This window comes from Oncorhynchus nerka, linkage group LG14, assembly GCF_034236695.1.
Source record: "Oncorhynchus nerka isolate Pitt River linkage group LG14, Oner_Uvic_2.0, whole genome shotgun sequence".
Classification (NCBI taxonomy): Eukaryota; Metazoa; Chordata; class Actinopteri; order Salmoniformes; family Salmonidae; genus Oncorhynchus; species Oncorhynchus nerka.
This window is the reverse complement of record NC_088409.1, coordinates 22,885,889-22,900,932: the sequence shown is the minus strand read 5'-3', so window position 1 is coordinate 22,900,932 and position 15,044 is coordinate 22,885,889. Positions and strand designations below refer to the sequence as shown.

The following is a 15,044-nucleotide window of genomic DNA, read 5'->3' as shown; positions in this document are numbered from 1 at the left end:
CCCAACATTCCGCTGAAAAGGCAGCGTGGGAAATTCAAAAATATTTTTTTGAAATATTTAACTTTCACACATCAACAAGTCCAATACAGCAAATGAAAGTTAACCATCTTGTTAATCTACCTCGTGTCCGATTTTTATAATGTTTTACAGCGAAAACACAACATATATTTATGTTCGATCACCACCAAATCCCAAAAAACACAACCATTTTTCCCAGCCAAAGATAGAGTCACAAAAGCAGAATTAGAGATAAAATGAATCACTAACCTTTGATAATCTTCATCAGATGACACTCATGTTACACAATACATTTATGTTTTGTTCGATAATATGCATATTTATATCCACAAATCTCGGTTTACATTGGCGCCATGTTCAGAAATGCCTCCAAAATATCCGGAGTAATTACAGAGAGCCATGTCATATAACAGAAATAGTCATCAGAAACTTTGACGAAAGATACATGTTTTACATATAATTAAAGATACACTAGTTCTTAATGCAACCGCCGTGTCCGATTTTTTTTTTAACTTTATGAAAAAAGCATACCATGCAATAATCTGAGACGGCGCTCAGACGTAAATATATTTCTCCGCCATGTTGGAGTCATGATCTTTCATCAGAATGCAGTGCAAGGAATCATAGTTCCGCAATAAATCACTGTTTTGATAATGTCCATTACTAGTGTCCAATTAGCTACTTTTGCTAGCACGTTTAGTTCACATGTCCAAAAGCTGGCGCTGGTCCAGGCAAACTCGGACGAAAACTTCAAAAAGTAATATTCCAGGTCGAATAAACTGGTCAAACTAAGTAGAGAATCAATCTTCAGGATGTTATTATCATATATATCCAATAACGTTGCAACAGGAACATTCATTTTGTCTACAGAGTAATGGAACGCAAGGCGATAAAATGACTACTGCGCGTAACCAGGAACTGGCATTCTGGCAGACCAGTGACTCAAATAGCTGCCATCCGGTCCCACATCACACTAGAGGCTTCATTCCACGTTCTACTGACTGTTGACATCTAGTGGAAGGCGTAGGAAGTGCAAACAGATCCAAAGCTTATTTGGATGTGAATAGGCGATGAGTTGAAAATCAACCAGCCCCAGAATTTCCACTTCCTGTTTGAAAGTTTGCCTGCCCTATGAGTTCTGTTATACTCACATACATAATTCCAACAGTTTTAGAAACTTCAGAGTATTTTCTATCCAATAGTAATAATCATATTAGCATCTGGGACAGAGTAGGAGGCAGTTCACTATGGGAACGCAATTCATCCAAAGTGAAAATGCTGCCCCCTATCCCTAAAAAGTTCAACCCTAAGTCGCTGCTTATGTCATCATCCTCTACTCCTGGGACCAGAACCATGCCAACAAAGCTGTAGAAACAGTGCCTTTATTGTTAGCTAAACACTTAGCAGTAAATGTCCCCTTCCCCCAAAGTTGATTTATTGTGGAATGTTTGCCTAGTCTTATCTCCTTCACTCCCTTGCAGAGTTCTGTCTAAGTCACATTTCTAAGAGGAGCCTCTTTATAACGAGGCAGAAAGAGAGAGAGAGAAAACTAAAATGCAACTGTAGAACAATATTAAACTTCTACAATGAATATATGTTGTTAATCCATGTCATCATTCATGCACAATTCCTTGAAACACAAGATGTTACAGTTTCTGATGTCCCATTGGTAGGATTTTCATGATCGTACCTCGTCTAATTTATTTTCCAATGATTGTATATTAGCAAGTAATACTGACGGTAATGGCAGCTTTCCCACTCGCCGTCTGTGGATCCTTACGAGGCACCCTGCTCTGTATACTCTGTACCTGCGGCTCTTTCTCTTGCCAATGATGGCCTTGTCGGGTGTTCGAAGTACATCCTGTTTGCACTAAATCAAACTTAGTTTTTTTAAATAGTTTGATTTAGTCCTATTCTTCAACTTGGATTGTTGGTTAACATGGAGACGTGAATCCAACATGTTTATTATTAACTTGTAGTTTCCATTTGAAAAGCCTAGGCCTATATGTATTGTCTATTTTTAGTAGAATACTGGGCTGAATTTAAACAACAGCTGTTGAGGACTTCCCAATTCTATATAAGCAAATAACGTTGATAAAGTATGGTTACATTTCATTTGCTGTTAAATCTACCCATTGGAATTACTTAAATGGCATTAGTGAATCTATTTAAGTGGAAATTTCCCAACAATCATGCTCAAGATAGCACAATGGTAAATCAGTGACAAAACTAAGCAGGGCTTGGTTAGAACCCTGAATGGGTGGCCAAAGCGATAGATAATTAAACTCTCCATACAGTATGTGCTGCCCCCTAGTGTATTTTCTTAGTTGAAGAGCTGACGTTGATTCAAAGTAATAAAGTCAACATATTTATATAAGGTTTTTCTATGTTGAAAATTGGTTAACATGATGACATAATCCTGTGGTTGCAATGTCACCCTCAATGACTTTTTGTAAACCCACATCACAATAGGTTAACAAATGACGTTGAAACATTGATTTAATCAGTTGGTAATTATAGTGGTTTTAACATAGGAAGTAGAAAGGCTTTGTTCTAAGTTTTACTAAGAGGTTGTGTCAATACTGAACTAGGAAGAAGTGACTGGTATAGTCTATTCTGTTTTACACTTACAGGCCAAATAAAAGACACACATCAGACAAATGTGACAAACAGAGAGAGTGGGAAAGCCACTGTTTATTCACAACAGTAAGACATTTATAAAATGACTTATTTGACGTATAGAAAAGCAAAATGACATATAGAAAAGCATCCATCTCTGCTTCTCTTTCTCCTTGTCCTGTCCTCCTTCACTTCTTGGCAGAAGCCTTCTGGGTGTGGAGCTGGTAGAGCTGTTCACAGGCAATGGAGAGGCCCACCACCAGAGAGACAAACTCCTCAAAGTTTACCTTCCCATCACCATTCTGGTCCAGATCCTTCATGATCGTGTCTATGGCGGCTGGGTCCTTCTGGGACTGAGAGATGGAGGAGATGAAGAGAATGAGTAAGAGAGAGATCGGGAGGAGGGGAGAATGAGAGGGAGGGGGGGGGGGGGTTAGATTGGATACTCTTTAATAAAGTGAGAGAGAGATCAGAACGAGAGGGAAAGAGCATGAGATGAGCAACAGAGAGAAAGTGTAGAGGGACATGAGAGAGAGAGAGAGAGAGAGGTCAGTGTTACCTTCAGGAAGCTGGCCAGTTCTGTCTTCATCAGCTCTTTGAGCTCCTTCTTGCTCAGTGTGTTGCCATCACCATCCTTTTCAGAATAGAGATGGAACACCATGATCAGGGACTCCATGGAACGCTCCAACTCAGACGGCATGGCTGCAGATATTGACACACTGAGGAAGGGAGAGAGATTACGTCATTTAGGGTGGGTGTACTACTCTAGTCCTTGTATCTAAGTACACTTGCACATTGGAGATCCTGCAACAGCCAGGCTGCTGGTTCAAACCCAACCCAGGCCAGTTCCATTAAATCACTACTTCTCAGCTCTATTAGACAGATAATATAACCTACCCCACAATTAGTCTTTAATGCAAACAAACAATGCACTTTTAGAGAGGATAGGAGTTGGCCTTCTTTGGCTCTGTAATCACATTCCTTGGCTGCTGTAAAGTTGTTCCATTCCTTATCACACATTCCCTCTACTGTCGACCCCTCTTTCTTTTAGTGCCTACCCCATTTCCTTGGGAACAGCCAGCATATCGAACTGTGTAGACTGTCCTTTAACCTCTGGTTTTGCAACAGTTCAGTGTAAAGAAATCAGGCTGTTGAAAATTGGAGTAATAATGCCTATAAAAATGACTCGAACCCGCTGAGAATAACATTTGCAGGTCAAAGAGTTCTAAAACAAAAACATTGCGTCAATGAAACATGAAAAGGTTAGACTATAGATATACTACATTATGTTAATCAGTAAATAGTATGGCCCATAAAACTGCATAACAAACCATAGAATTACTGATTTTTGAATCAAAGCAAGCAAAGACTGACGAACATTTAAGCCAACAAGTTTGCCATTGACGAGACAGATCATTAGCTAGGCACACTTTATAAACCCGAAACAGTTCAAGTTATTTGCGACCTGTTTATTACAGTAGATAACCTTGTCCGTTAAACGATGGACGCTACTGTATAGAATAAGCGGAAAAAGTGTTACTTACCGAACTGAGAGCTGCTGGAGAACAGGGTGGGGAAGTAGCGTAACTGCGCAAGGGCTACGAGAATTTAAAGCGTGCAGGCAACGCCCACCTGATTGTGTGTTTTAGCCTGTGTTTCCAAGAGACGATGTCTGAGAGCCTGGTCTCAGAGCATTTCGTATTATTATTTATGTAAATCCGAGACACACCATTTAGTATATGTTACGTTTCGTATGGTAACGTTATGTATTAAATTGTCGATTCATCCCGTTTCGTATGATTTCGTATGATATGTTACGAATTATAATTATTATTATATGTTTCGAATTTGCAAAATGTACAGTATGTTACGAATTTGCTAAACGTACTATATGACAAGCATTTCGCTACACCGGCAATAACATCTGCTAAATATACTGAAAAATATATATAAACGCAGCATGCAACATTTGCAAAGATTTTACTGGGTTTTACAGTTGATATAAGGAAATCAGTCAATTGAAATACATTTATTTGGCCCTAATCTATGGATTTCACATGACTGGGCAGGGGTGCAACCATGGGTTGGCAGCCAGGCCCACCCATTGGGGAGCCAGGCCCAGCCAATCAGAATCAGTTTTTCCCCACAAAATGGCTTTATTACAGACAACAACCCCCCTCTCAGACGATCCCACAGGTGAAGAAGCCGAATGTGGAGATCCTGGGCTAGCATGGTTACACGTGATCTACGGTTGGACGTATTGCCAAATTCTCTAAAACGATGTTGGAGGCAGCTTATGGTAGAAAAATAAACATTCAATTATCTGGCAACAGCTCTGGTGGACATTCCTGCATCCAGCATGCCAATTGCACACTCCCTCAACGCTTGAGACATCTGTGGCCTTGGGTTGTGTGACAAAACTGCACATTTTAAAGTGGCCTTTTATTATCTCCAGCACAAGGTGCACCTGTATAATAATCATGCTGTTTAATCAGCTTCTTGATATGCCACACGTGTCAGGTGGATGGATTATCTTGGCAAAGGAGAAATGCTCAGTAACAGGGATGTAAACAAATTTGTGCACAAAATTTGAGAGAAATAACCTTTTGTGCATATGGAACTTAGCTAACATGCTAAGTAGTTGCAAAGTAGCTAAAAAGTAGTAAGTAAACTCAGCAAAAAAAGAAACGTCCTCTCACTGTCAACTGCATTTATTTTCAGCAAACTTAACATGTAAATAAGTGTATGAACATAACAAGATTCAACAACTGAGACATAAACTGAACAAGTTACACAGACATGTGACTAACAGAAATGGAATAATGTGTCCCTGAACAAATGGGGGAGGGGCGGGGTCAAAATCAAAAGTAACAGTCAGAATCTGGTGTTGCCACCAGCTGCATTAAGTACTGCAGTGCATCTCCTCCTCATGGACTCCACCAGATTTGCCAGTTCTTATTTCTGTGAAATGTTACCCTACTCTTCCACCAAGGCACCTGCAAGTTCCCGGACATTTCTGGGGGGGAATGGCCCTAGCCCTTACCCTCCAATCCAACAAGTCCCAGACGTGCTCAATGGGATTGAGATCCAGTCTCTTCGCTGGCCATGGCAGAACACTGACATTCCTGTCTTACAGGAAATCATGCACAGAACGAGCAGTATGGCTGGTGGCATTGTCATGCTGGAGGGTCATGTCAGGATGTGCCTGCAGGAAGTGTACCACATGAGGGAGGAGGATGTCTTCCCTGTAACGTACATCATTGAGATTGCCTGCAATGACAACAAGCTCAGTCCGATGATGCTGTGACACACCGCCCCAGAGCATGACGGACTCTCCACCTCCAAATCAATCCTGCTCCAGAGTACAGGCCTCGGTGTAATGCTCATTCCGTTGATGATAAACGCGAGTCCGACCATCACCCCTTGTGAGACAAAACCGTGACTCATCAGTGAAGAGCACTTTTTGCTAGTTCTGTCTGGTCCAGTGACGGTGGGTTTGTGCCCATAGGCGACGTTGTTGCCGTTGATGTCTGGTGAGGACCTGCCTCAGTCCAGCCTCCCTCAGCCTATTGCGGACAGTCTGAGCACTGATGGAGGGATTGTGCGCTCCTGGTGTAACTCGGCCAGTTGTTGTTGCCGTCCTGTACCTGTCCTGGAGGTGTGATGTTTGGATGTACCGATCCTGTGCAGGTGTTGTTACACGTGGTCTGCCACTGTGAGGACGATCAGCTGGCCGTCCTGTCTCCATGTAGTGCTGTCGTAGGAGTTTCACAGTCCGGACATTGCAATGTATTGCCCCATCTGCAAACCTCATGACTCCTTGCAGCATTCCTAAGGCACGTTCACGCAAACCCTGGGCATGTTTTTTGGTGTTTTTCAGAGTCAGTAGAAAGGACTCTTTAGTGTCCTAAATGTTCATAACTGTGACCTTAATTGCCTACTGTCTGTAAGCTGTTAGTGTCTTAATGACTGTTCCAAAGGTGCATGTTCATTAATTGTTATGGTTCATTTACAATGAAGATCTGTGAAGTTATTCCGATTTTTACAAATTATCTTTGAAAGACAGGGTCCTGAAAAAGGCTGTTTCTTTTTTTGCTGAGTTTATTTGAATAGTTGCTAATTAGCTAAAATTGTCTATGAGTTGTCAAACTCGCAACCTTTAATTAACCATCTGCCTTATGTAACCATACCAAACGTAACATATCATAATAAATTCAGTGTCTCGGATTCACATTTTCTATGTTACATCTAGTCTATGAGACCAGAGCTGCTGAGAGAGAGAGAGCAAGGGAGGGGAGAGGGAATTTGAGATAAGGCTTGATGTCATCTTTCAGTTATCTCAACTTAAACATGATGAAATAACACAGATGGAGAGAGGGGTCACAAGAGTGCACACTAGTATGTTTGTCAGAATAGTTATATGGATGAAGAGGTTGGGATGAAGTTTGAATAGAATGTAATTTTATTCAGTTACATCTTCATTGTCCCCAGAGAGAGAACACATTTAGATCAGTTGGAGCGTCAATGGCTTTGAGACTGTCCTGAATGCGTGCATTTAATTAGAGCTCTCTTGAATTTTTTCAACATTTTGTCAACATTCACAAAATTTCAACGTCCTGCTACTCATGCCAGGAATATAGTATATGCATATGATTAGTATGTGTGGATAGAAAACACTCTGAAGTTTCAAAAACGGGTTAAATCATGTCTGTGACTATAACAGAACGTGAATAGCAGGCAAAATCCCAAGAAAAACCTGTTCACAAAAAAAAAAAAAGAAGTATCCATCCGCCAGTCTCTGAAATGTCTATGGCAAGGGAAAATAGATAGCGGCCAGTTTATAGTTCCTACAGCTTCCACACGATGTCGCCAGTACTGGTAATTGAGTTAAAGTTAATCCTTGGTGAAATGAGAAATAGGCACTTCCTGTCATCCAGTACACAGGAGGAAGTTTATGGAAGAGAGAATATGGACCATGATTTCAAGAGTTGCTGCTATTGAATACAGATCTCCCGTGATCAATTTAATCGATTATTAACGTTTACAAATACCTAAAGTTGGATTACAAAAGTAGTTTGAAGTGTTTTGTCAAAGTTTATGGGCAACTTTTTTAATTAAAAAAAATGACGTTGCGTTTTGGAAAGCATTTTTTTCCTGGATCAGACGGGTTATATAAATGGACATTTTGGGTATACATGGACGGATTTAATCGAAAAAAAAAGACCCAATTGTGATGTTTATGGGACATATTGGAGTGCCAACAAAGAAGCTCGTCAAAGGTAATGAATGTTTTATATTTTATTTCTGTGTTTTGTGTAGCGCCGGCTACGCTAATTATTTTGTTTACGTCTCTTTCCGGTATTGCGGGGGGGGGGGGGGTTTTCAGTTTTTGATTTGTTAAAAAAGTTTGAAATATCCAATAAATGTCGTTCCACTTCATGATTGTGTCCCACTTGTTGTTGATTCTTCACAAAAAAATACAGTTTTATATCTTTATGTTTGAAGCCTGAAATGTGGCAAAAGGTCGCAAAGTTCAAGGGGGCCGAATACTTTTGCAAGGCACTGTACATACAGTTGAAGTCGGAAGTTTACGTACACATAGGTTGGAGTCATTAAAACTCGTTTTTCAACCACTCCACAAATGTCTTGTTAACAAACTATAGGTTTAGCAAGTCGGATAGTACATCTACTTTGTGCATGGCACGAGTAGTTTTTTCAACAATTGTTTACAGACTAGACTAGATTATTTTTACTTATAATTCAGTGTATCACAATTCCAGTGGGTCAGAAGTTTACATACACTAAGTTGACTGTGCCTATAAACAGCTTGGAAAATTCCAGAAAATTATGTCATGGCTTTAGAAGCTTCTGATAGGCTAATTGACATCATTTGAGTGAGTAAATTGGAGGTGTACCTGTGGATGTATTTCAAGGCCTACCTTCAAACTCAGTGCCTCTTTGCTTGACATCATGGGACATTTTTTTTAAATCAGCCAAGACCTCAGAAAAAAAATTGTAGACCTCCAAAAGTCTGGTTCATCCTTGGGAGCAATTTCCAAACCACGTTCATCTGTACAAACAATAGCACATAAGTATAAATGCCATGGGACCTCCTAGAGATGAATGTACTTTGGTGCGAAAAGAGCAAATCAATCCCAGAACAACAGCAAAGGACCTTGTGAAGATTCCTTGATGCCCTTCCAGACTCCCTCTGCCTACCCAAGGACATCAGAGGACAAAAATTAGTTAACCACCTAACTGAGGTTTACTCAATCAACTCAATTTAACCTTGCGCAATACCCTAGATGCAGTTGCACCCCTAAAAACATTTGTCATAAGAAATTAGCTTCCTGGTATACAGAAAATACTTGAGCTCTGAAGCAAGCTTCCAGAAAATTGGAAAGGAAATGGCGCCACACCAAACTGGAAGTCTTCCGACTAGCTTGGAAAGACAATACCGTGCAGTACCGAAGAGCCCTCACTGCTGCTCGATCATCCTATTTTTCCAACTTAATTGAGGAAAATAAGAACAATCTGAAATGTCTTTTTAATACTGTCGCAAAGCTAACTAAAAAGCAGCATTCCCCAAGTGAGGATGGCTTTCACTTCAGCAGTAATACATTCATGAACCTCTTTGAGGAAAAGATCATGATTAATAGAAAGCAAATTACAGACTCCTCTTTAAATCTGCGTATTCCTTCAAAGCTCAGTTGTCCTGAGTCTGCACAACTCTGCCAGGACCTAGGATCAAGAGAGACACTCAAGTGTTTTAGTACTATATCGCTTACACAATGTAGAAAATAATCATTGCCTCTAAACCTTCAAGCTGCATACTGGACCCTATTCCAACTAAACTACTGAAAGAGCTGCTTCCTGTGCTTGGCCCTCCTATGTTGAACATAATAAACGGCTCTCTATCCACCGGATGTGTACCAAACTCACTAAAAGTGGCAGTAATAAAGCCTCTCTTGAGAAAGCCAAACCTTGATCCAGAAAATATGAAAAACTATCGGCCTATATTGAATCTTCCATTCCTCTCAAAAATTTTAGAAAAAGCTGTTGCACAGCAACTCACTGCCTTCCTGAAGACAAACAATGTATACGAAATGCTTCAGTCTGGTTTTAGACCCCATCATAGCACTGAGACTGCACTTGTGAAGGTGGTCAATTACCTTTTAATGGCATCAGACCGAGGCTCTGCATCTGTCCTTGTGCTCCTAGACCTTAGTGTTGCTTTTGATACCATCAATCACCACATTCTTTTGGAGAGATTGGTCTACACGGGCAAGTTCTGGCCTGGTTTAGATCTTATCTGTCGGAAAGATATCAGTTTGTCTCTGTGAATGGTTTGTCCTCTGACAAATCAACTGGACATTTCGGTGTTCCTCAAGGTTCCGTTTTAGGACCACTATTGTTTTCACTATATATTTTACCTCTTGGGGGTGTCATTCGAAAACATAATGTTAACTTTCACTGCTATGCAGATGACACACAGCTGTACATTTCAATGAAACATGGTGAAGCCCCAAAATTGCCCTCGCTAGAAGCCTGTGTTTCAGACATAAGGAAGTGGATGGCTGCAAACATTCTACTTTTAAACTCAGACAAAACAGAATCTCCAGCTTCAGTGATTTTTGCAGTTCGTTCCAGTCAGTGGCAGCAGAGAACTGGAAGGAAAGGCGACCAAAGGAGGAATTGGCTTTCGGGGTGACCAGTGAGATATACCTGCTGGACCGTGTGCTACGAGCGGGTGCTGCTATGGTGACCAGCGAGCAGAGATAGGGCGGGGCTTTACCTAGCAGAGACTTGTAGATAACCTGTAGCCAGTTGGTTTTTGCGATGAGTATGAAGCGAGGGCCAGCCAACGAGAGCTTACAGGTCGCAGTGGTGGGTAGTATATGGGGCTTTGGTGACAAAACGGATGGCACTGTGATAGACTACATTCAGTTTGCTGAGTAGAGTGTTGGAGGCTGTTTTATAGATGACATCGCCGAAGTCAAGGATCGGTAGGATGGTCAGTTTTACGAGGGCATGTTTGGCGGCATGAGTGAAGGAATCTTTGTTGCGAAATAGGAAGCCAAATTCTAGATTTAATTTTTGATTGGAGATGCTTAATGTGAGTCTGAAAGGAGAGTTTACAGTCTAGCAAGACACCTAGGTATTTGTAGTTATCCACGTATTCTAAGTCAGAGCCGTCCAGAGTAGTGATGCTGGATGGGCGGGCAGGTGCGGGCAATGATCAGTTGAATAGCATGCATTTAGTTTTATTTGTGTTTAAGAGCAGTTGGAGGCCACGGAAGGAGAGTTGTATGGCATTGAAGCTCGTCTGGAGGTTAGTTAAGGTGGATTAGAGAATCACCAGCAGCAAGAGCGACATCATTGATGTATACAGAGAAGAGAGTCGGACCGAGAATTGAATCCTGTGGCACCCCCATAGAGACTGCCAGAGGTCCGGACAACAGGCCCTCCGATTTGACACACTGAGCTCTATCAGAGAAATAGTTGGTGAACCAGGCGAGGCAATCATTTGAGAAACCAAGGCTGTTGAGTCTGCCAATAAGAATGTGGTGATTGACAGAGACGAAAGCCTTGGCCAGGTCGATGAATTCAGCTGCACAGTAATGTCTCTTATCGATGGCGGTTATGATATCGTTTAGGACCTTGAGCGTGGATGAGGTGCACCCATGACCAGCCCGGAAACCAGATTGCATAGCGGAGAAGGTACGATGTGATTCAAAATGGTCAATAATCTGTTTGTTAATTTGACTTTCGAAGACCTTAGAGATGCAGGGTAGGAAATATATAGGTCTGTAGCAGTTTGGAGAGGGGGATGACCGCAGCAGCTTTCCAATCTTTGGGAATATCAGACGATACGAAAGAGAGGTTGAATAGGCTGGTAATAGGGATTGCAACAATTTCTGCAGGTAATTTAAGAAAGAGAGGGTCCAGATTGTCTAGCCCAGGTGATTTGTAGGGGTCCAGATTTTGCAGCTCTTTCAGAACATCAGCTATCTGGATATGGGTGAAGGAGAAATGGTGGGGGCTTTGGCGGGTTGCTGTGGAGGGTGCCGGGCGGTTGACCGGGGTCGGGGTAGCCAGGTGGAAAGCATGGCCAGACGTAGAGAAATGCTTATTGAAATTCTCAATTATAGTGGATTTGTCGGTTGTAACAGTGTTTCCTAGCCTCAGAGCAGTGGGTAGCTGGGATGAGGTGCTCTTATTCTCCATGGACTTTACAGTGTCCCAGAACTTTTTTGAGTTTGAACTGCAGGATAGAAATGTATGTTTAAAAACTCTAGCCTTAGATTTCCTAACTGCCTGTGTATATTGCTTCCTAACTTCCCTGAAAAGTTGCATATCACAGGGGCTATTAGATGCTAATGCAGAATGCCACAGGACGTTTTTGTGCTGGTCAAGGGCAGACAGGTCTGGAGTGAACCAAGGGCTATATCTATTCCTGGTTCTACATTTTCTTAATGGGGCATGCCAATTTAAGATGGTGAGGAAGGCACTTTTAAAGAATAACCAGGCATCCTCTACTGTCGGGATGAGGTCAATGTCGTTCCAGGATACCCCGGCCAGGTCGATTAGAAAGGCCTGCTCGCAGAAGTGTTTTAGGGAGCGTTTGACAGGGATGAGGGGTGGTCGTTTGCTCGCAGACCCATTACGGATGCAGGCGGAACATATCAAGACTGTTTCAAGGACTGCTTTTTTCCATCTACTTAACATTGCAAAAATCTGAAACTTTCTGTCCAAAAATGATGCAGAAAAATGCTTTTGTTACTTCTAGGTTAGACTACTGCAATGCTCTACTTTCCGGCTACCCGGATAAAGCACTAAATAACTTCAATTCGTGCTAAATACGGCTGCAAGAATCCTGACTAGAACCCCAAAATTGGATCATATTACTCCAGTGCTAGCCTCCCTACACTGACTTCCTGTTAACCTCTTCAACCTATGGGGGCGCTATGTCATTATTGGATTAAAAAAACGTGCCCGTTTTAAGCGCAATATTTTGTCACGAAAAGATGCTCGACTATGCATATAATTGGCAGCTTTGGAAAGAAAACACTCTGACGTTTTCAAAACTGCAAAGATATTATCTGTGAGTGCCACAGAACTCATGCTCCAGGCGAAACCAAGATGAAACCTCAAACAGGAAATGAGCAGAATTTTTGAGGCTCTGTTTCCCATCGTCTCCTTATATGGCTGTGAATGTGCCATGAATGAACCTAAGCTCTCTGCTGTTCGTCCAAGATGTCTGCAGCATTGTGACGTATTTGTAGGCATATCATTGGAAGATTGGCCATAAGAGACTACATTTGCCAGGGGTCCGCCCGGTGTCCTTTGTCTAAATTGGTGCGTAATTTTCAGCTGCTGGCATTTTCCCATGGGATACAGAGGGGAAAGCATGCTTCCACGAACGATATATCTTTGAAGAGATATGTAGAAAAACACCTTGAGGATTGATTCTAAACAACGTTTGCCATGTTTCAGTCGATATTATGGAGTTATTTTGGAAAAAGTTTGGCGTTTTTATAACTGAATTTTCGTTTTTTTTTTGGTAGCCAAACATGACGCAGAAAACGGACCGATTTCTCCTGCACAAATATTCTTTCAGGAAAAACAGAACATTTGCTATCTAACTGAGAGTCTCCTCATTGAAAACATCCGAAGTTCTTCAAAGGTAAATTATTTTATTTGAATGGTTTTCTGGTTTTTGTGAAAATGTTGCCTGCTGAATGCTAACGCTAAATGCTAATGCTAGCTATCAATAGCTATCAATACTGTTACACAAATGCTAGTTTTGCTATGGTTGAGAAGCATATTTTTGAAAATCTGAGATGACAGTGTTGTTAACAAAAGGCTAAGCTTGAGAGCTAGCATATTGATTTCATTTCATTTGCGATTTTCATGAATAGTTAACGTTGCGTTATGGTAATGAGCTTGAGGCTGTATTCACGATCCCGGATCCGGGATGGCTCGCCGCAAGAATTAAGGCAAGGGATGATTTTAAGGTTTTACTGCTAACCTACAAAGTATTACATGGGCTTGCTCCTACCTATCTTTCTGATTTGGTCCTGCCGTACATACCTACACGTACGCTACGGTCACAAGACGCAGGCCTCCTAATTGTTCCTAGAATTTCTAAGCAAACAGCTGGAGGCAGGGCTTTCTCCTATAGAGCTCGATTTTTATGGAATGGTCTGCCTACCCATGTGAGAGACGCAGACTCGGTCTCAACCTTTTAGTCTTTACTGAAGACTCATCTCTTCAGTGGGTCATATGATTGAGTGTAGTCTGGCCCAGGAGTGTGAAGGTGAACGGAAAGGCTCTGGAGCAACGAACCGCCCTTGCTGTCTCTGCCTGGCCGGTTCCCCTCTCTCCACTGGGATTCTCTGCCTCTAACCCTGTTACAGGGGCTGAGTCACTGGCTTACTGGTGCTCTTTCATGCTGTCCCTAGGAGGGGTGCGTCACTTGAGTGGGTTGACTCACTGACGTGATCTTCCTGCCTGGGTTGGCGCCCCCCCTTGGGATGTGCCGTGGCGGAGATCTTTGTGGGCTATACTCGGCCTTGTCTCAGGATGGTAAGTTGGTGGTTGAAGATATCCCTCTAGTGGTGTGGGGGCTGTGCTTTGGCAAAGTGGGTGGGGTTATATCCTCCCTGTTTGGCCTTGTCCGGGATTATCATTGGATGGGGCCACAGTGTCTCCTCACCCCTCCTGTCTCAGCCTCCAGTATTTATGCTGCAGTAGTTTATGTGTCAGGGGGCTAGGGTCAGTTTGTTATATCTGGAGGACTTCTCCTGTCTTATCCGGTGTCCTCTGTGAATTTAAGTATGCTCTCTCTAATTCTCTCTTTCTCTCTTTCTTTCTCTCTCTCAGAGGACCTGAGCCCTAGGACCATGCCTCAGGACCACCTGGCATTTGGACTCCTTGCTGTCCCCAGTCCACCTGGTCGTGCTGCTGCTCCAGTTTCAACTGTTCTGCTTGCGGCTATGGAATCCTGACCCGTTCACCGGACGCGCTACCTGTCCCAGTCCTGCTGTTTTCAACTCTCTAGAGACAGCAGGAGTGGTAGAGATACTCTTAATGATCGGCTATGAAAAGCCAACTGACATTTACTCCTGAGGTGCTGACTTGCTGCACCCTCGACAACTACTGTGATTATTATTATTTGACCATGCTGGTCATTTATGAACATTTGAACATCTTGGCCATGTTCTGTTATAATCTCCACCCGGCACAGCCAGAAGAGGACTGGCCACCCCTCAGAGCCAGGTTCCTCTCTAGGTTTCTTCCTAGGTTTTGGCCTTTCTAGGGAGTTTTTCCTAGCCACCGTGCTTCTACACCTGCATTGCTTGCTGTTTGGGGTTTTAGGCTGGGTTTCTGTACAGCACTTTGAG

General features: G+C 42.3%; 1 protein-coding gene across 2 annotated transcripts; it reads right to left on the bottom strand.

The window, feature by feature from the left end:
• Window positions 1-2,681: 2,681 nt before the first annotated feature.
• On the bottom strand, window positions 2,682-4,287 carry LOC135559493 (protein S100-A1-like). 2 transcript variants are annotated; one of them, XM_029651178.2, is made up of 3 exons: window positions 4,182-4,287; window positions 3,197-3,356; window positions 2,682-2,990 (listed from the first exon to the last, which is right to left on the bottom strand). In XM_029651178.2, the coding sequence occupies exons 2-3, from the start codon at window positions 3,335-3,337 to the stop codon at window positions 2,826-2,828; spliced, it is 306 nt and encodes a 101-aa protein (XP_029507038.1). In that variant the 5' UTR covers window positions 3,338-3,356; window positions 4,182-4,287; the 3' UTR covers window positions 2,682-2,825. The 2 variants fall into 2 exon arrangements, with proteins under 2 accessions (XP_029507038.1, XP_064883169.1); XM_065027097.1 differs by lacking the exon at window positions 4,182-4,287 and adding an exon at window positions 3,696-3,736.
• Between the last annotated feature and the right edge of the window lie 10,757 nt (window positions 4,288-15,044).